At 38.0% G+C, this 23,119-nt stretch overlaps 1 protein-coding gene across 1 annotated transcript in view; it reads right to left on the reverse strand.

Annotated features, from left to right (window-relative positions):
- The window catches only part of LOC140154869 (DISP complex protein LRCH3-like), a 118,053-nt gene that overhangs the window by 43,309 nt on the left and 51,625 nt on the right, over window positions 1-23,119 (reverse strand). Inside the window, 3 exon segments of the mRNA XM_072177518.1 lie at window positions 5,152-5,373; window positions 12,665-12,782; window positions 16,344-16,505. Of these exon segments, the coding sequence (XP_072033619.1) occupies window positions 5,152-5,373; window positions 12,665-12,782; window positions 16,344-16,505 (502 nt within the window).

The following is a 23,119-nucleotide window of genomic DNA, read 5'->3' on the forward strand; positions in this document are numbered from 1 at the left end:
ATTAAGGTAGGATTATTTTTAACGTCATTGAAATCTGTGCTATCCATTGCAAGTGATTTCTGGATTTAATATGCACAAATTCCTTGCATGTGAAAGGTATTCCAAGAATTTACACAACCAATGCATTATGTTTCCATGAAATGTTGCTATTTATACAATTTTTAAAAAATCTCACAATGCTTGTCTTATTAAATTTATTATAATTTTGCTTCAATAGTGTATGTGTGTAGACTATAAGTAAGCTCAGTTTTGTAAGTCCACAATTCTAATTTTAAGAATGTTTGTGAAAGAAGTTACAGAACAATGGATTGAGAGCCAGCACAGACAGCAAATCAGGATTGAGTGTACAAATCTTTAGCGTCGATGGAATTATAACAGTGAGAATTTTTGAAGGCTCCCAAAGTTTTCATTACACTAAGATGATAGATACAACTCATCCAAGGGCACATGAAGATAGTACAAGTGGTTTCCCCATTTCTTTATAATCTGACAATTCATTTCTCTGAAATTTTATCACAAGTCTTGTCACATTGTGCTATTACTTTCTCATTTACTTGTTATTGTAGTGTGTAGTATTTCTGAGCAATGCAAGCGTTGGGGGAGCACAATTTCATTTTACCTTAAATTTTTTTTTTTAAACTGAATTCCCACATCTTCCTAGCTTTAATGTTGATCGGTCCCTTACCCATGTAGGAGCCTTTCTCTCAAAAACATTTTTGTGCAAAAACAAAGTCAGTTTTTAAACAAGTGCCAATTATTAAAACACATATGTGTAATGTTACTGTCAAGCTAACTCAAAACATGTGATCCCAGCAAACAACATGAGTCAGGTATTATGAGTCCAAGTTATTTCTATCTTTTTTACCTAAATTCTTTACCCATGCTCTATTTTGCTAGCATAAGCAAGGGTTAATCTCCTTTAATAGTTTATCCATCCTTTCCAGTCATTAGGTCTATATCTTAAGTTATGTAGTGTCATTAGTACATTGTAACATATGAAGTAGCTTGTATAATAATATCTTATTATAAAAAAAGAGGACTAAAATTCACATCATGAGACTTTGTCATATCACACTATAATGTCTCTTACACACAGATTATTAATGAACAGATCAAGGTCCAACATGCAAAGTTCCTGTGGTTTGTAAGGACTTTTCAACTGCCCATGTCTAACATCGCATAAATTGTGTTGCATGAACAAAACAACTGTCTTGAGTACTTCATGGAATGATTGACCTTCATTATCAACTGTGCATGTTTGTTTGCTGTTAATCTCTTCTTTTTCACCTATGATAAACCTTTTATCAGTGAAATTCCAAAATACTGGTGTTAATACCCATATCATAACAGCATTTGCAGTGTGCAACCAAAAAATCGCTAGTGGACAAACGCTTGTAGCGATTGTGCAAATGTAGCGTCAAAGTTGCCTTCCAGTCAAACTGTTTTCAATTGGACACTAGGGACTCTGGTAACTTCTGATTGATATATTATATCAACAGCCACTTTTCTGATGGAAATTGTATTTAAAAAACTCTTGCTGCTTGCGATTGCCTAGCATGATATGGGCATTAGACTACAATTGAGCATCACATTAGTGCTCCGCATTGCTTCTCTTGTATATTGAAGCAACACACACAAATTATGGTGAAAATTAAAATGCACATTTTTGTAAAGTGTACAAATTTTCAAACCCTTCAACAGTTTGTCCACTCTGAAGTACAAAGTGACAACTCGCGTGTATACAGCGCGTAAACAGTGCACAGTGCTGCGTCTCTGCTGCAGGTATGCATGCAAAGTCGGCACAATGTGTGCATCCATGTCGGTACTTTGTACTTCACAGTAGACTGACTGTACCTTGTAAACCATTAGAAGATGGTTCAATTTGCAAGCAATACATATTTCATTACACTTTAATGATTGAGTTAAGTTAGTGAGTACATATTTTATTAGTAAGGCCAAACTTTTTTTCAATATGAGTTATAGCACCCTGTATTAATGAAGCCAGGGGTATGTATGGAAGCCTGTACAGGACATGCATGATGTTGTTCAAAGTTCATGCACAATTTGGTGATGCTATGATTTGTTATATGATTTAATATAAGAATAAGGGATACTACCCGATGAGTCCTAATCCTAACTTTTATTCTACATTTACTACTATTCCAAAGCCTAATCTTAATCCTAACCCTAATAATAAAACAAACTCTAATCTAAAAGCTTCCAGGTAGCAACCCTATTCTTAAATATTCACCAAATAGTTAAATTTTCATATGTTGCAAGATGTTTACATGAAAGACTGCTGAACCGAGCCCCCTCAATACCAATGTGTTATCATGCTTGTAACTCGACACAGCCTTGTATCATTTCATTACAAAATATTTAGATGTCAAGATGCTTTAGCTGTCAATGTCTTGGATGTCCTTTACATGCTTCCATAACAAAGGGTATATGACCGTCAAGTTCAGATGCAAACAAGGTGTATCCAAAGGCTGCCTCATGTATGTTCTGGTCTTAATATTAAGTACAGAGATACCTTTGCAAAATCTGCTCACTAACTACCAATAACAATACTGACAAACAACACAAGGCAGCACATGAGAAATATCACAATTTGCACTTGAACTTTTCATAGAATCAATTAACAAAGCAATTAATTGTCAACTTCAACTGAATTAAAAAGCCATTCACTTATTGTGATGGGAATTGAGGTTTGATGCTTACAATGTCTGTATGTGCACAAAGTGTAAGTCCTAATTGAAATAACAGTCTCCTAGAAATATGAGGTACAATTCACTGTATATCCTTGCAAACTTGTTTTGATGGAACTATTTTAATAACATGTTTGTCTTGAACACTTCATTGCAGCTGGAAATTCTCATAAAGAGAGGCATGTTATTAGTGGTAAATTCTGCAGTGTCATGATCTCATACTTCAAATCCTATTATTTGTATGGAGTTGGTACAGTTTGATAATTCATAACAGAGTGCATTGTGGGTAAAAATCTGGTGGGATATCACAGACAGATTAACAGAGTATTTCAATGACAACAAATTTTGCACTTTACAGAAAAGCTTTTGATATGTTTTTACCAATTGTTGGATCTGATTGTCCCCACAGAACTTTCATATAACAAACAAATATCATAGGAATATTTGATCAAAGTTCATTCCCATGGCGTCTGTGGGAGATTGTGTTACTTTATCCTGTGTCACATCCAATATTTTTACCCACAATGCACTCTGTTCTGAATTATTGAATCAGCTTATACGTGTCTACTTCTATTTTCCCTTTTTCATTTAGTATTTCACTCATACTAAAGTGTTGCCTTATAATACATTGTTACTTTACTGCACTAATTACATTTTCCTCAGAAACAAACATGTACCTAAATTCTAAAATCAAAATGGTTTTTCCTCAATTCTACGTTCTTAAAGGATACAGAACCAAAATATTTTGACACCAATAATTTGCTTTATCTCTTTTGCTACTACTATCAGGACTAATCAGTGAACCTGAGCTAACACTTGTTAGGGAAATGGATAAGAGCATTTGAAATGTGCTTTGTGTATTAATAATAGCAAAGCCTTCTAATTACAATGCAAGAAAAGGTAAAAGAAAATATATGAAAAGGAATAATTGCTTCTAACCAACTTATTTATCTACACTTTAATTCAATTACAGAATTACTAACTTTTTGATTAAGTGTTCTTTCAAATAACATCATTGGAGATGCAGACTACATGATGCTATCACTCGGATCTCAAACTAGCCAATCTCTAGGACACAGTTCCTTAACCCCAATATGCTTCTACACTCAAATAATGACCTTTACACACTAGGATCTCAAACTAGCCAATCTCTATAGGACACAGTTCCTTATCCCCAATATGCTTCAACATTCAAACAATGACCTTTGTATTTGCTGGGTGCAAAACACTCATCCCAAATCAAATTTTGAGCTACTTGAATATTAAATGGAGCTTATTGAATTATATCATTGGAAAACTAGGATATTTCAGTTGAAATCAATACACCTCCAATAAAAAACACAAACTTAATCTTCCACATAGGGAGTGTGAATTTCAATTGGGGTTACCTGAATGGGTGACTCCATTTGAAAGCGACACTCCTGGTGTTATAGATTAAGGTAATGTCTTTCACAGGGGTGTATGGATTTCAACAGAAATATGACAATATGCTTGTAAATATGATATACTACTGCATCTTTATGTTACTACACCTATTTCTCTATTCATTTATTTCAGAAAAGGACTACATACTTAACTACCCTAATAGTCTTATATTGGGCTATTCCAGTTGAAATCCATACAACCCCTATGGAAGGAGGTGTACATTTAGAGTTACCAATTCAAGTAACCCCATTTGATATTCACACTCCCTGTTTAGGAGATTAAGATGTCTTCCATAGGGGGTGTATGGATTTAAACTGGGAATAGCCCAATATCCTACTTCATTAGCTTCTACAACTGATGTTGAAATTTCTGATCTATGATACCCATATTATACCAGCAGTCGCCTTGACTGACAAGAAAAATTGCAAGTGATCAAATGTCGGTAGCAGTATTCAGTCATAGCTGGTGATGTCGCTAAAAAGTTGCTTCCATAAAATACATCATGCTCATTATGACTGCTTAGTATGATAAGGGCAATTTAAAAGACTAATAAGAGAAAATATGGAAATCACAAGTAGTATGAATGATAATGTGATAACACATTTCTAAATTGTGAAATGTCATATTCGTTTGTGATGTCTAATAGATCAGAAATTTTGACTTCAGTGAAAATGCTTCACCATAAGATAAACTGTTAGCGAATGTGTGCAATCAGTTCTGCCTGCCTGACAAGTCGTATACCATTCCTTCTGAGCACTGAGTACCAATTATACCAATTATATGGTTAAAGCATTTGTTATAGACACTATTTCTTTCATAAAAGCTTACCGCAAGCGTTGTGAGAGAAAAAGCAGAAAAAATGCGGCAAAAAACGATGGATGCAGCGGTGAGTCAAAACCAAACCCGTTTGGCAGGAAATAGGGTTATCACTTCAACTTCCCAGCATGCCTTGCTTGGTTGCTATGGATACTGATAAGGGAGAGAAAAACAAGAACATGATACATACGTCGAAAATCACCTTAGTAAACTCATCCGGTTCCGTTTGTGTCGGCGTTAGTTCGCCGTCATCCGGACCGTCACCTTCATCAATGAAATCGATGTCATTTTGGTCATCAGCATGGTAACTCCCTCTTGAGGTTTCTAAACCTCGTAGCTGTAATTCTTCACGATTAAGGCGGTGTTCTTTCTGTTGCGCTGCTCTTTCAGCCAGAACTCTTGCTTCATCTTCATCATTACCAGGCTACAGGAAAGAGAACAGAGAACAAAACTAGAATGAATATGGGGATTGATTAAGGAAAATGGTGAAATGGCAAGCATGTGCAAAAATCAAGCCCATTTTGCCCAAAACATTTACCATTTCGAATGTTATTCACTGAAATGCTGAGACTACACTATCCTTTACCTAATTGTCTTCAAAACTGTTCATTACTTACCTGTAGGAGTCGTAATTTTACACTTTTATTACTTGTTTTGGTACTCTTTACAAACACTTGTGCCTAGTGGCTATATTAATTGTTTAAACATAGTCATAGCTTTTCTAGGAGGCTACATAACTCCCTAGAATGGGCAAACTTCAGGGATTTTTCCTTTTAGTTTTTAAACCAAAAACACAGAATTCAACAGTTATCAAGCATTGAACTTTGGTCTTTCTACAAACACCTGTTACTCCTATCTAATTTGACTCAAGATATTGTTTACAACACGACAACCTCTCCTGAGATGTCCCTCCACACATCCCTATAAAACAAACTCATACCCTAAACCACAGCTCAATACAGAACACACTATCCCACTGTTCTTAAAACACAACCCTATATCATTTGGGTATCGTTTTTAACACACAATCACAGTCAAAGTTCTATGATGAGCACACACCTGTGGACATGAGTATTAAGTGATGAGACTAGTATAGCTAATAATGGGGTGACAAAGAGAGGAAATGTGTCTGGCTGCAAACGGTTCACTGCTAACAGACCCAAAGCTTCCATATATGACTCACAGATCATCAAATCTCAAATCGACAGTTAATCACTGACGACCTTTATTTTTTTTCGCTGCAGCAAATGTGCACCAGATTCTTGAATGTGACTCTTTCAAATTATTGATATTATTCTTCTAATCCATTTGACTATAACATTTTATAAGTTAAAAAGTTCGTTTGAATAAAATTATTAGGTTATTAATATAAATAAGTATTTTTTTCAAACATTTATTCAAACGATTATCAATAACACTTGATTTTAGCCACTACAAGTAATATCCAAAGCTCAAGAGACATTTTGGTTTGGACAAGTCTAGTAAGGCTAATAAATAACCGGAACCTGCTGTAAAGTTCTGACAAATGAAGATGATAACTTTAACAATACAAGTAATAGGAATGTGTAACAGGAAACCATAGTAAAGCTACAAGGTGGAGAGGACAATGATGGGTTACATATTGACAGTTAAATGCAATAAGATCATAACTTCTTTGTTTTCATAATGCACAAAAACGGAATGTCATAAATGTTATTTGCAGGGTGTGGATTGTAACAAACATGTACGCGATCGTCTGCAACTTTTAGTGATTTGCATGTTCAACAGGGTTTCTTATGAGTCATGGACAGCCCTGACGTATATGTACATAGCTCTTGGTGCATGTATTCGTGATTGCAGAAGATACCAGAACTCTGGACATTTGTTACACCAAGTTCACACACAACCTACTTGCAATCAAACAATAAATTCATAATATTAAGATAGGTACAAGCATTATGAAGTACATGTTGGCCCCGAATCCTGTGAAACCCACACTAATCTTACCCTATTAAATTATGGATGCACATGATTTATTGATAATATAGAATGGTCAATGCACAAAATTGAGCTCCATTTTATCAAGTGATAATGAAGTGAATGATTACCAACACTAATATGGTCAATTAATGCCCTAATATGGTAGGAAATTGATGAGATAAGCAAATCTGATTTCCTATACAACATCCTCGCCTTCAGCACAGGTACATTGTACTTGACATCTGGGCATAGTAGGACTATAATAAAAGCAACTAGTTTACATCTGATGATCCTGTCATTTAATTTCCAACAGCCTGTGATTAGTTAGTTTCACGTAACTAACGCAGGCACCACCGTAGTTATGCGATACTAACCAATCACTGGCTGTGCTGGAGTTTGATTGACTGAATCCTCTGCTGTTTTTTTATTTCCGACTTTTATTACAACCTATTTTCAAATGTATTTATTTACTTGTTTTTGGTTTGTTTAAAAAAATTTTTTTATCACAACGAGTTTTCTATCTTAAATGGAAGCCAATCCCCCAAAACATCCTGATTTCAAGTTTAATTACTTTTGCAGTTTGTATATTAGAAGCATATATGTACATGTACACCAGGCACAAAAAGAAACTTGTCAGTTATATTCATCCTTGCTGTTCAATAACTTGATAATTTTGGATTATTCTGAAATATACATTTTGTTAATTGGACTTTTCTTTCTCATTTGACACCCTGTTCGTGAACATTGAGCAAGAATTGACCAAGATATGCGCCTCCATTATGCCTGTTACACTGTGTACTTTATTGATTGGCCCGTGGTGCTTGTGTGCAATACAACGATGCGTTCCCATTGAAAATCGTTGAAAATGCAACTTTTGATTTTGGGGTTTGAAGCTTTGGAGGCGCATATTTTGGTCAATTCTTGTTCGTTTTTCACAAACAGGGTGTCAAATGAGAAAGCAAAGTCCAATTAACAAAATGTATATTTCAGAATAATCCAAAATTATCAAGTTATTGAACAGCAAGGATGAATATAACTGACAAAAAATGCAATAACCCCACGATTGATATCTATGAAAAACAAGGCGGTTCTCGAACCACGAGTCTCGCCTGCTTTTGCGACCACCTGCTTTTTCAATTACTTTTGGTAGAGGTAAATGAATTTGGCGGTTATCGGCTGGGCACGATTATCTGGCTGATGGTGACTGTACCCACCAAGTGTCATGCCCATGCAACAGTTTTTACTAATTTGACCTCAGATGACCCCTGGTGACCTGGAAATGACCTTCCAAAAATTAGGCTTAAAATGTTGACTGTACCCACCAAGTTTCATGCCCATACGACTGTTTTTACTAATTTGACCTCAAATGACCCCTGGTGACCTCAAAATGACCTTCCAAAAATTTGGCTTAAAATGTTGACTGTACCCACCAAGTTTCATGCCCATACGAGTGTTTTTACTACTTTGACCCCAAATGACCCCTGGTGACCTCAAAATGACCTTCCAAAAATTTGGCTTTAAAAGTTGACTGTACCCACCAAGTTTCATGCCCATCCAACAGTTTTTACTAATTTGACCTCAGATGACCCCTGGTGACCTCGAAATGACCTTCCAAAAATGTGGCTTTAAATGTTGACTGTACCCACTAATTTTCATGCCCATCCAACACTTATTACTAATTTGACCTCAGATGACCCCTGGTGACCTCGAAATGACCTTCCAAAAATTTGGCTTTAAATGTTGACTGTACCTACCAAGTTTCATGCCCATACGACAGTTTTTACTAATTTGACCTCAGATGACCTCTGGTGACCTCGAAATGACCTTCCAAAAATATGGCTTTAAATGTTGAATGGACCCACCAAGTGTCATGGACATATGACAGTTTTACTAATTTGACCTCAGATGACCCCTAGATGACCTCAGTGACCTTGACCCACTAACCAATACAAACCGGTTCTGTCTCGGGTCAAGATGCACCCACCCACCAAGTTTGAGGAACGTGTGACACATAGTCTCCGAGAAAATAGGCGGACAGCAAACTTTAACCAAAACTTTAACCAAATTTGTCACATACACACCCCCACCCCTACACACATACACACATCTGCACGGAAAAGTGATTATATAGTCTCCTGCCTTATCAGGCGAGACAAAAACTAATTTCCAAAATGTACTGAATTGGCAAATTACGAATAATTGCACGTATTGCAGTGCCCCATAGGCATACATGCATTTCTATGTTTTCTATGTGTATCAGACTGCCCCATAACTACCTTCATAGGGTGCTCTTCTGTACAAAAGCTTTAGAATGATGGATAAACTTTCTTATTCATAGCTATACAAAAAACTTGAATCATGCACTTTGACTGTATTATATGTTTCCTACAGACGCCTTATTTTTTGATCACATCACTTACGATTCTATCCGATGTTTTAATGAGTAATGATATTAGCAGTAATATTTACAAGCTGCTACACCAGGCCAAGTCAATGTGAATCACACAATTTGCCTTGGTCACATATAATTTGATATAAAAGTCACCGTATGTTAAGCTGCTGTTACCCTGGCTTTTTAAACAGCTAATATGGTCTGGATAGCATTAGCAGTACATATTATCATGACTATGTTCATTTAACTTGAAAATATTATCATTTTATAAAGGTACCCGGTATCGTGAAAGAATAGTCTTTTCATATTGGTAAACCTAGCTAAAATTTAAAAATTTGAATACATTGCATAAAAATCCATCCATTTTAGATAAGCTTTACAATGTCAGACACCAGATGTGGAAAATATTTTTCCCTGCAAGCAATCCAGAATTTCCCTCCAGTTTTATCAAATTTCTCTCCAGTATGACATATTTTCCTTATGCATTTCTTAATTTTTTTGGTCAAAACCCAAAAATTTCCCAGCAATGAGCTTCCCATATTGCCCAATTTTCCTGCCATGCCAGATATTTTGTTTTTAAATAAGTTGTTGAGCCATGTTTTTCACATGCTTTTATAATGCTTTATTTCTTGTCAGTGGGTCTATTTGACTATTTGTTATGTCACATTGATCAGGTGCAGGAGCATAAATATTTGAGGGGTTACTACAAGAGGGCCTTCTGCAATAGCCTCCCAATTGACCTTTTCAGTAAATCCCATAAGCCTTTGTGACTGTGAGTACACCTGACTGAGATGTTGTCATTTGACGTCACACCGACTTGCAATGCGCAGTAATGTTATTCGATAAACAATGTGGATGTGCGCATCAGCCCAAATCGGCGTGACATTAAATGACGACATCTTAGGTGTACTCGCAAAGGCTTATGGGATTTACCGAAAAGGTTAATAGACATTTTACAAAACCTTCCTATATCTAAAACTATATGACACCTGGCAGGTGAAAGAGAATAGAAATGGTATTCAAACTTTCGTGTTCCTCTAAAAAATGGGATTTAAGATTTCAGGCTGTAGGATGTTAAAGTGGCTTTCTTTTGTGACATTTTAAAAATCCAGTTTTGAAAACAGCAAAACAGCTACCCTTGTAAGGTATTAATTGAAAGCATCATATCTATTGGCCAAATAATGAGGACAATTAGAATTGACATTTTATTTGTGTTGCGAACATGATCTTTCAGTTGTTATTTCCCATTCTATATATAAGCAAACATGGAAATCCTCATCTAAAACATAACCTCAGGGGATATTAGTTTTAGAGTTATGAATAGGAAACGGTTTGGCTAAGTCTCATCCTAACCCTAACTCTGAGGTGATGCTTTGGTGAGAATTTTCATGTATGCATATTTATAAACGGGTTTCTTTGAAATGGACAATTTGAAGTGAAATATTTGAAGTAAATGAATAAGAAACTTTAATATAGGAAACATATATAAGGCATCATTTGGAAGTATAAGCCTTAAAGTTTGAATTCTTCAGAATATTCTATCCTTATTTCACACAGTATAGGTCAGATCAAGATCAAAACTCCAGAAATTCTCAAATTGTTAGGCTTTATCAAGTAAAATCACCTCTTACCTACTAACTTTGTTTAACAGTTATATATGTTGCCTTACTGTTTAGTTATGGTTATGATAGTTTCACACACAACATAGCATTGCTAAAAATAGAAAGTCCAGTATTTTGATTTTTAATCCCAAAATTTATATTACTACAACTGGACTGAGAACGTTTATCAATTTTGGTTCAGTACTGGTGTAGAGGGTACGGTATTCCGGGACGGTATTAAGTTCAGGACCATTAATACATTGTAGGCCTATTATTACTTTGTATTCTGATTTATTACCAGTGTTATCAAAATATCTCCTGAGTGTCACTGTAATCGTGGTGATAGGAAATCACCATGTATGTACAGTTGTTGCTTAATAGCCTCGTTGTTTAGCCTAGCCCTGGACTCACTCCAAGGTTTCATGTTACAGCAAAATACCAAAAGCACAATTTGTACCAGAACTTATCAATTTACATAAGATGGCATATAATGGAAATAGTACAGGATATTCCTTATCAAACTTGACCTTCTATTTTGATTTGGAGTGTCAAACAATGTAATTGTATATATGTGGTCATGAGGCTCTCAAACTGCATTCAATACAGCAAATTGACTGCCTTTAATTCCAGAATATTTAAGATAAAATTGAATGTATTATGTAGTTGATTAACTATAAAAAATATTTTGTATAATAAAGAGGGTTTTTTTTCAACTAAGAACAATATTCTGTAATATATCGATTACACCCTGGGACAAAAGACCACTCACCGGAGAGGTTTATGTTTTTAAATAACGCAATAATATTTATTATTTAAATGCACCTCAATATTATTATTGATTTTTGGGGTGGGGTGGGGATTATGGATTATGAAAAAAAGTAATATCCATAACAAAATATTGGACATCATAATTCCAATTCAATTCATCTTTGGTGAATATTGGTGAAAATATCAGTTACTTTTCCCCCTGACATAAGTTTATGATTCTGGTACCCCCACGACGTGATGTAACATTGCCTGTGTCATTAGTGATTCACTAATTAATGGGTGGCATTGTAAACAGCTTTTTGGTCGGTCGTTCACAGCAGAACCTTGGATCAACTTCCACAAAACCCATCTATATTTTTCTTTAAATACACTCTGGCCAAATAAAATGCTGCATTCAATGATTATATCTATTGAGAAGTTTTGTTGTTAAGCTGCTTATTGAATGGGATTTAGAAATATTTGACACAATTATATATCCAGAAACAGGAACTGAAACAGGGAAACCAACCACTGTCTAGATTTTTATCCCCCCCCCCCTTTCAAGTCAGCTTGATTAATGGCTGCATATGTGAACTTAAATAAATTTTAACACAATTGACAGCAGTTCTCTATTTTTACAAACATGCATGTATGCAACCGCTTCTATAAAATAAATGCCAAAAAGACCAAATGTGAAATACAATACATCTTTGCTATAAAAATGTTTTCATCCAAGTAATTCATATCCATAGCCCACATCTACAGATAAGCTTTACCCTATTTGTTTTGAAATACTGAATACTGATCTTTGCAAACTGTCTTCATTTGTACAAATTTCCTGTACAGTTTCAATCCTCTATCTACATCTCTCTTCACAATACCTTGGTGAAAGAAAACATCATTCTTTAGGCCAATTATGATTGGTATTATCCTGTAATCTTGTCCCTCACCCAAACATTAATGGCTACGTGCAATTTCACATATATGTGAAACTGACTCAAATTTTGATAACCCACCTCCGATGCCGACCACCTCTTATCTCCGCCGCCTTCAACATAACCAGAGTCTGCTGTTAATGTTTGTCTTCTTAACTCGCTAATCTTGGCATTCCAATAGTTGAAATCCTCTGTAGTACTATAAGAAGAAAGTTGATAGCAACCAAAAACAATATTATTATCAAGCCATAAAATGCTAGGGAAGTGGGAATTAATATGAATAAAACATATCACTTGAACTTGGTCAAGAAGTTACTGTCTTTCATATTCATGTTAATTTTGCTTTCTTGAGTCGGACGCTTCAAAAGCCTTTATCCACGCATGTAGCTTGTAACCTCAAAATTTTGAATTGCAAGCAAAGCTACTTTGAAACACTGTTGTGTTTCACTGACTGAAGAAAGCACTCCGTTTTTATTTTATTTGTTGAATAAAATTGCCATCATAAAACCTTACACTTACTGAAGTGAAGTGATCACACACCATCGCTCACCTTAAAGCCTGCCCGAGTGTGATTTATAGCACACCTTAATTCCTAAACTTCTTACAGAGTGCAATTTATTAGCACACTTGACAGTCCACCTTAACATTTCCAGAAGTTGGATTTGTAGAACGCTTGTTATTTTCAAAACTCAGCCCCTAAACATGATGCTTAAACAGAGGGTGGATGCAAGGCAGATTGATTAATACGATGATATGCCTCATAATATAGTTGTATGTAATGTCACAAACATATTGCTGAAGGATTATGATGGCAATTTTAAAAACAAGTAAAGTTCACTGTACAATCATATGCAATATGACTGAAACAGGTGGCAGGCAAGAATAGGCAAAAATGTGTATTATTACTTAATGTTCACTTGAATACACAGAGAAAAGCAACATTGGTAAAATCATGCAAACTGAAAATAAAACATGCAAATATAATAAGAGGGATAATTCTTATGAAGCGCTTGTATTTAACACCAAGAAAATATAATTTGCAGGAAACATGCAATATTTCTAACACAATTTTACCACAATGTGACAAGTCAATGATCATGATAGATCAAACCCGGGACATCTAGGTCTCTAGAATGATGCTCTATCAATTGAAGTAGTGAGTCTACATACATACGCCTTAAAAGGTGCAAAATGTGATGTCCAAAGGCTGGTTTGTGCATTTCTGTACTACAAGTGTTATTTTATGCATCTTTGCAATTTTCAATTAGGGAGGGTACTAAAATATGAATACAATATTCAAGCTGATGTCCATTCGTAAGAGAAAATCCAGGTACTAAAATATATATTACAACCATCAATAACAATATTGATACTATATAGTAACACAAGGCAGCAGATGGTATATACCATGTTTTACACATGATCTCTTCTATTTGGGCTACATCATAACTCAAAGACACTGTATAACTCCATTGTATAATGATATTGGAGCTCTCCAATACAGAGGTGATCGGACCTACATCATCTTAGCGGTGAATCATTCTGAATACTAGGATAACAATATAGGTGTGAGCTGCTATGCATGGAATAATGCACAGTATCGGAGGATTTAAGTCCAGCATGGAACATTGGAGGACTAAGTCCAGACTCAGACTTTCGCTTTTCAGTGGTTTCGCTTTTCAGTGGTGGACATGGACATGACTTGGACTTGGATACTGCTGGACTCACACTTCACTTGGACTAAGTGGACTCAACTCCAATAATAAATGTTGTAACAGGTGCAACAAGGAACTAACCAAAAGTTTGATGATGTCCTATAAATGAAAGTCTGTTCATTAGGAATCTGACCCCTCTTCCTCCCTGAAATGTAAGTGTGAAATATTGAAAATTCCAACCTGAAAGTAGACTATGCCATAGTCGATTTTTGATAAATAAAAATACATTATTAATCATGATGAACGCATTCAGTTGAACTCGAAATTATACTGATATTTATTACATCAAAATACTAGTATAAAATGGTTATGAAAAAGTTTATATAATTATATTTGTGACAGTAAAAGTAAAGTATCGTAGGCTTATATTATTGAATGCAACATATCATAATGGCATAACTATATTGCACTTCAATACTGGACAATTCTAATTTTAGAATCTGCCAGTTTATTACGAGTTAAAAATCGACTATGGACTTTCACTTTTAAGTAGAACTTTACCCAGGGACTTCGTTCTCTAAAACACACTGTCAATCATACTTGTTTATCAATCAAATCTAGCCACAAGACTAAGCATGGTGGTACAATACGCGCTAGATGCGTACGTTCATCCACCAACTTTCATGCCAGCACAAAAGCGCCGCATTCCAAAGATAGATGTGTACCATGTATAGTTAATGGTAATGGTACGTGTCGGGAGGATTTAAACAATAACGAGATCTGGGCGACCAATCACAAGCCAGATTCATTTAAAGATGCATTACATCATGACCAATTTTAGTTAGGCCAGAAATTGGCCTAACTCTCCATAGAGTCCCATGTTAAAAAATGTTAACCGCAATCCAAAGTCAGTAGTCCACTTGGGAAGCTAACATACAGAGAGTACGGTGACTGAAAAGATGATCAGTTGTGAAAATCTATCAATTGTGCACAAATTAATTAAATCGGAGTTTTAAGCTTAAATGCAATATCCAGAGTATGCACAATCATGACAATGGGCAAGTGGACTACGGAGTAGTCTAACCTGAAAGGTAAACTTTGACCAATATTTTCACAATGGAACTTTTTGACCCCCTCTCCATAACGAAAGGACTTTTGCTTTAAGCCATCATCAACCTTTTGGTTTGTTCACTTATATAAAACATATATACGATACTGTATCTAAAGAACATCCTGAGGACGCCAAAGAAATATCAAATGGAACACAAAGCAATTGTTGTAATTGATAAGTTTCTTAGTAGTAAAATTTGAAGGCTCTTTTTCAGATTTTTTGAAGTACCCATACAGTAAAACTTACAAGATAAGAATAGAAACTGTTGTTGCAACGTTAGAAAAAATACGGTCAATTACATGACATGAAATTACTAACACAACAGAAAGGACAATAGCTTTATGTTTGTAATATTTCTTAGAACATAGGACATAATCTACCTTACAAGCTACTTATAAACAGTTGAACATTTCTTGGCAATATACCCAAAAACCTGTCAAGTTTGATGATAGTTGAAGTCAAGTGATTGTTGGCTGTCTGTCAATTTTTCTGAACTAGGATGTAGGTCTATTGAATACTACCGATAGCGGGTTGGAACAATAATAGCAATGAACATTAGATGCAGGATAGACATGACGATGTTTGTCAAAGTTAATCACTAGATCAGGGATCTCAATTATGTTTGCTTGTGGGACACAGAGGACCAAACACATTTCATAGATATGTGAGGACCCTTCCAAAGTGCTACCTATAAAGATGTTGTCCCTGTATACCATATTTAGCACAAAAAAACAAGGCAACTACATATACATACATTTGCAAGCACCAATAGCGGGAACATGAGCTACAGTCAGCAACAGTTTACTGAACATCAACATGCTGGTTTTCATCACCAAACACAAAAATGACAATCTATAACACTACAAGCTACTAAACTTGAAAGTTCACAGCGGGTACCATACTCAATCTACAGTTCACACAAATTTGATACAATACACAACAATAAATATAAGCTAACACCCAAGTTTTTGCTCTCACAATGTAACACATGTACCTATTAATACGCTTGTCAAAAATAGAAGACGAGTGACCATGCAGCGGTGATGATTTGAGATACTGTGCCGAGAGAGTGGATGGACTTAAAACAACGGATGGCTGCTGGGATATGCTTCTGTTGGCAAAGATGGAGGCTGCTTTTGTGGTTAGCCAAGTCATTCTATATATCATAGAGATGGGCATGGTTTTAAGGTGTAAAAAAGAATTTGAGAGTTAGTTGTGTTAAAATTATGGTCCACCAGATAGAAGAAAGAGATCACAGCAGGTATTTGATCAGAAAATGAAGTCTCTGTCTAAAATCTTGTTCTATATTTCCCAGGTCTGCCTCATAAAAAAATTGGAGCTGAGTTTGGAACATGAAAATTAACGCTCTTTCCACATTCTTGTTCTGTATTTCCCAAATCTCCCTCACCGCCAAACGTTAAAATTCCGGTTTACTTGACCAAGCAGGTTGCATGTTTAACCCATGAGAACTACCTACCGATTGGCCAAAATGAATATTGTGTCCAATTTTGAACCAATCAAGGAGGGTATTAATAAGATCATCTGCCAATGCAAGTTTGACCAGAAATAGTTAAAGGCCTTGTCATAATTGGCAACTGAAACAAGTATTTCAAGTTATCAACCAATCAGAAATGCTGTTAGATGACCAGTAGTGTCCAGGGGTTAATATCACAAATGTGAACATATCAAGAGTAGCCCATGTACCCAAACAGAACATACTGCAATAGTGCTGTAACAGGATTCTCACCATCCCCATACATTCAATTGCCTTTGATGCATGACCTTAAATTAATGGTATAGACTGTTTTATCAAATATAAATAAATACAGTTATGTTTTATGAAAATCTGAAACAAAGTTTAGTGGTCGCTTCATGATGTATTATTAAGTTTTGTTCAATACTGTGACCATATGTTTTCCGTTCTTCATCAACAGCTTTTCATCAAGGACTGCTTGATTATGTAACAGATTTAACAAGATTGTTTTCCTTGTTTGCAGGGAGGCAACATCTGTTTTCTTGTTCTTGTTATTATTTTCAAGAATTTACAAAGCAAATAATGATTTAATCCGTGTAGGAAAAATAACTTATTAGTGATTACTAAATATATTTCCTTTCTAGTCCCTAGGGTAAATAAAGACTAAAATAACAGCGGGTAAAAATATGATAAGAAATTTGATAGAAAATACTATAACAGTGGTTATTTTTGGACAATTAATGTTTCACACTGCAAAAAAATTCAAATAATTTTGCTTGTTTTTATTTTCACTGATTTCAAGTTATTTCGAGCCAAAGTATACGCATACTAATTAAAAGTAACAGTTTCACATTTTTTAATTTTGCACAAGCTTCAAAATTAATGTGTGCAAAACATGTCTACTTATACAGTACTTCACAGCCAGAAATGATTGTGTTGCCAAAGATTGACTAAATAGATGCTAGCTTGGATCTTTCTTTCCTTTCACGCTTCCCCAAATTACAAAATTGATGGAAAATGCTGGATGCTATTCATCATGGAAAGGACTGGGGATTGAGTGCTAATATATGAACAACTAAACAATGATTTGAGGTTATTTGAGATTATTTGAGATTACAAAGAATGAAATGCTATGTAATGTGAAATGATATTAGGGATCTATGAACTCTTATACCTTTCAACTGTCAACATGATACCAAAACTATTCTGATATGAACATATTGATAATACTACATTAGCCTGGTTGAAGAAGTATCTTAAATACAGCTTATTCTGGTTGGGAGGTATACATGACATAACTAACAATGCTTTGTATGGATTGGATAGCATAAAATTGAATTATTGTTTTGAAATCTTATTGGATTTCCTACACTGTTGTGAATTGTGTGGCACTGTTGGAGAACCCTCCTCACTTTTTGACACTGGTATTAAGGGTACTACAGAAAGTTGAATCTGGTCATAAATACATTACATTGTATGTTTAACAAAATCTGAGTACTGAACATCAAACACAAGTTCTGGGTTCACCAAAAACTGAGTTTTGTCTCAGAAAAAAACCTTACTGGAAGTTCTATAACATTACATTCTTGAATGGGCCCAAGACGATCTTAATATAATAGTGTGTTGAAATAGTTCCAATACCTAAGGTGTCAAAATCACACATATCTCTGTTGGTCACTAAAGCAACTCCAATAAAAAGAGATTTGCATGTGCACAACCATTCTTGTCCGTCTGGCTTCACCTGAAGCATTGGGCAGTATTGTTACAGATAGATAATGGCCCAGATTGCATAAGGTTCATAACAGTTCATTCTGTGCAATGAACATTGCCTCAGGGGATGATGATAATGATAATACCAGGTATTATCTGGCTTTTATGATATCTGTTTTTCCTGGATGGAAACAAGAGATGGAAATGAAATGTTTTGACAACCTTTCAGGGGCTGTTTTAGTAATACTAGCTGGATATAATAACGAGATCAAATCTATGTATACAATAAAATATTGTAATACAATAATAGCATAGCGATGAATAGCTAGTGTGTGAGTGGGGCTCTTAGCAAATTATGATGTATCTAGGAAAACCAGAACATTCAAGTTGATAGTTGCTACTAAAACCAACTTTCTGTGAAGAGTTGTCTGCATGTAAATTCAACATTATTGAATGATGCAAATATGACATCACTATTAAAACGAAAGAGGTAGCTGAACTTTTTTCAAGCAAAACATAAACCATGAAGTGAATTAAAAAACAACTGTGTTATGGATAATGGTGTTTAAATGTACAATCAAATTAAGGAAAACGTTAGTTAGTATGCAACACAAGTAATTACAACAAACAATAAATGGGGCCAGATGTAATAATTGGAAATTGGCATTACTTGGAAAAAGATATAAGTAAAGGTGGAGCCACCTTTAGGAGTAGTGGGGCATCTGTGAAGCTAATTGTGCTACAGAAATATTGGTTTATTATTATTATTATTATGCATCATTCTAAAGAGTTTTTTCTTTAAAGTCCATAATAATTCAGGTGAAAGAATATTATATAATATAAGCCTAAATATTATTTCTAGATTTCAGTCATATAAAAATAATGTACAACACCACGGACATTAGAATGTATCACCTGATTTAGACTACACTCCCTTGTATTTACAACTCGCTTTAAACAGGCCTGTATGCAGGATTTCATTTGGGGGTGCTGATTTTGAAAAAGTGGGACTTTTTTGCAAAGGGGGGGGGGGGGCGATTTTGAGACTTTCTTCCCAAAATTTGGACCTTTTTTGTCGAAAAAGGCATATAAAGCGTACCCGTGTACCTAAACAGGACAGACTGCAATAATAGTCCCAAACAGAAATGTTTGGTAGACTCATAACCGGTGCGATCTTACCTTTCCGATGTTGATTAAGATACTTCTTGCATCGATCCCGAGATGCGGAAAAACCAATAGTCATTTTGTCCCACATAAATGAATAAATAACAAAAACCCCGATCCCCGGTGGACTCACCCAAAAGGTGACGTCACACCATATGATCGCCCCTTATCCGACTTGGGATCCCCTACCGGACCAAACTTGTAGGGGTGGCGGGGTCGGGATAATCAACATCGGAAAGGTAAGATCGCACCGTTATGAGTCTACCAAACATTTCTGTTTGGGACTAGACTCAGTACACCGGTCGATCTTACCGCTTCCGATGTTGATTAAGATACTTCTTGCATCAACATCTGAAAGATCGATCTAGCAAGTAACCGGCGGATGGAGGTACAAGATTGGTCAGCATCTGATCAGGGGATCGGGAGCGGTAACGATGGTTTTCGCGAGGTCAGAAAATATTTTCCCCAACGGTCGGGAAACAAAAAGACCACGCGATCACAGACATAAACCTCCTTACTTAATAAGTTTGGTGGTTAAGAATAGCGACACTGGTTCTTACCATGCTGAGTATTCTGTATAGTCTGAAAACCTGGTACCCGTACACCACCGTATTATGATCGCCCGAACAATGTCGGTAAACCTCCCGCCCGTCTCTGATTACTAACGTAAACGGAAGTATCGTAGAGAAGGGCGAAGGTGGCTTCCGGGACACCGCCTGCTAGATCTCCTCAAGGGACAACCGAACGGTATACCCAAGATGATGAGATAGCTCGTGTCGAGTGGGTCGTGGGGCGCGAAACCTTCGCGATCCCCGGACCCCACCAACACCTGGACCAGCCATTGCGACAGCGGCTGGACCGAAAGGCTCTGTAAGGGTGATGAATGCGGTCGTGAGTCCCTCGCAAGGCTTGTGTTCGGAAGAAATAGTGCTGCAGCGCCTTATCGGACACCCCAGCCTATCTTTGGCTTCAGCGAACCTTGCCCAACCCTGGGGATTGGAGAGGGACGAATGTCGGTATGCACCGCGCCCGTTCGTAGTCACGAGAACAGAGCGCCGAAACAGTGTCGCTCCAGTGTTTGTGAACACGGAAGCTAACCTCGAGACCGTGTGCAACTCAGCACCGCCGTCCCGAAGCCAACGCCAAACCGGAAAGCCATCTTGAGAGTTACGTATTTAAGCGTCGCTTTTGACGGAAGGTCAAAAGGGTGACCCTTAAAGTAATCTAAGACTGTGTTGGGATCCCTTAGGAGGATCACTTTCCTTTTTGGTAGACCCTCGTTGCACATACCGTCGAGGCGTAGACTAATAAGGTAACCATCGGCTATGATAGTCGACCCGTCTCAAACCTCGGTGAATGGAGAGGACAGCTGACTTATAGCTGGCCCCAGTGGCCCGCTGAAGTCTTGCTTGGAACTTTTCTGTCAGAAACTCCGGAACTAGCAGCACAGAGGCTCTAGCGGGAGAGCTATTTGTCTCATTGCACCAAGCGTAGTATGGAGCCAGACTCTGGCTATACGTACGGAGGGTAGACTTCCGTCTAGCCCCGGCGATGAGAAAAACAGCTTCTGATGAAAAGTATCCCTCCGCTGCGTGTTCCCTGGTAAGGGCCATGCAGCTAACTGCAGGTGCTCTAGTGATAGACTGGGTACCTCCGCTCCGGGCATCCGGAGTAGATCTGGTACCTCGGGGAGTGCCAGCGGCCTTGCCGCTAGCAGAATGACAATACAGTCTTCCCACCCGATCTTGGCCACCACCCTCATGAGTAGTGAGATCGGAGGGACTGCATAAGCTGTCATCCCTCCCCAGTCTAGGACAGAGCGTCCACGGTGAATGCTTGGGGGTCCGCGACCCTTGAGCAGTACACCGGCAGTGGATGATTGCGATGAGATGCGAACAGATCTTTCGAGGGGTGGTACATCCCCTTGAAGATCGTCTGAGCGACCTGCGGAGCAAGGGACCATTCTGCTGGTCCCGACACCCTTCCTCGTGACAGATTGTGCGCGAGGATGCTGGTGACGCCCAGCGATGTGTATCGCTTCTCATCGTAATCTGCCTGAACTTGCACCACCCTATCAGGTGTCGTGCATGCAGGCTCAATCGTGGTGGCCCGGAGTCCCCTTGTCTGTTGGGGTAGGCTACCACGGTTGTGTTATCCGTCAGGACAACGGTATGTGATTCCACGATCACCTCCTCGTAAGCGAGGGAGGTTGATGTGAAACTCTGTCTCTATGGCCCCCATAGGCCCGAGACGGAGTGTCCGTGGATGTGGACCCCCAGCCCCGTTTTGACGCTATGGTCGCTCACTCGTGACATACCGGGGTGCAGGAAACCTGACACCCTGGGTCAAATTGGGCTGATGGGTCCACCACCAGAGTTCCTCTCGCGATCTCCGACAACGGAACCGCGAGGGATATTGGTGACGACTGGGCCTGCAAGCAGGCTAGAAGGTGTAGTTGGGTAAGCCTAACGTAGAAACGGCAGTACAGTACGAGGTCTACCATACTGGCCATTAGGCCTACCACCTTCATCCATGCCACAGCGGGTTTTGCCCGAGACTCGCCAAGAGTCAGGCACACCGCACCATGTTAAATCACCCGCTTCGGGTGAGAGCACCGCGAACCCTCCGTGAGGGTGATCTGGGCCCCTACAAATAGTGGTGTCTCGTCGGGGACCACGCTGGACTTTTTTGAGCTGATCAAAGAAGCCAGGGTCCCGCACCCTACGGACTATCAACCCCATGAGACCCGTAGTCTTCAGTGGAGTGCGTCCGTATATGAGCCAAACGTCCAGGTAGCAACTGATGTTGACACCCCTGTGCTTCAGGTGCGCTGCCACCGCTCTGACCAAGAGTGTTAAACACCCTGGGAGAGATGGACAGGCGGATGGCCGGTATCAAAACTGGTAATTTTGATCCTGTACCTAGAAGCGCAGATGCCTCCGATCTTGAGAGGCGATTGGCATATGCAGATAGGCGTCCGAGAGATCTAGCGATGCTGTTCCCATGCCCCTGATGGGGCAGGCTAGCACCGAGGCGAGAGTCCCCATTCTGAACCTCTTGGGCCTGAAGAACGTGTTCAACAGCCTGCGGTTCCGGATGGGGCGCCCGTCGCCGGTCTTCCTTGGAGCCAATGGCTCCAAGATCACCCGTAGAACGGGGGTAGACCGGGACAATCGCCCGCTTCGTGAGAAGCTGTGTGATCCCTGTCAGTAGTGCCCGACGCTGGGGGCCGTCTGACGGCACTACTGTGGACCTCTGAAATGTGCAGACGAATGTGGGGAGACTGGGTTGCCAGTCTGTAACCCCCACTCACCACTGACCATACCCAGGCGCTCAAAGAGATGGTTTCCCACCTCTGGGTGAAAGCCATAAGCGGTCGCCCACTGGGAGATCCCCTGTGGAAAAACCGCTGAGCCCCCAGG

The sequence above is a fragment of the Amphiura filiformis genome, chromosome 6 (genome assembly GCF_039555335.1).
Source record: "Amphiura filiformis chromosome 6, Afil_fr2py, whole genome shotgun sequence".
Taxonomy (NCBI): Eukaryota; Metazoa; Echinodermata; class Ophiuroidea; order Amphilepidida; family Amphiuridae; genus Amphiura; species Amphiura filiformis.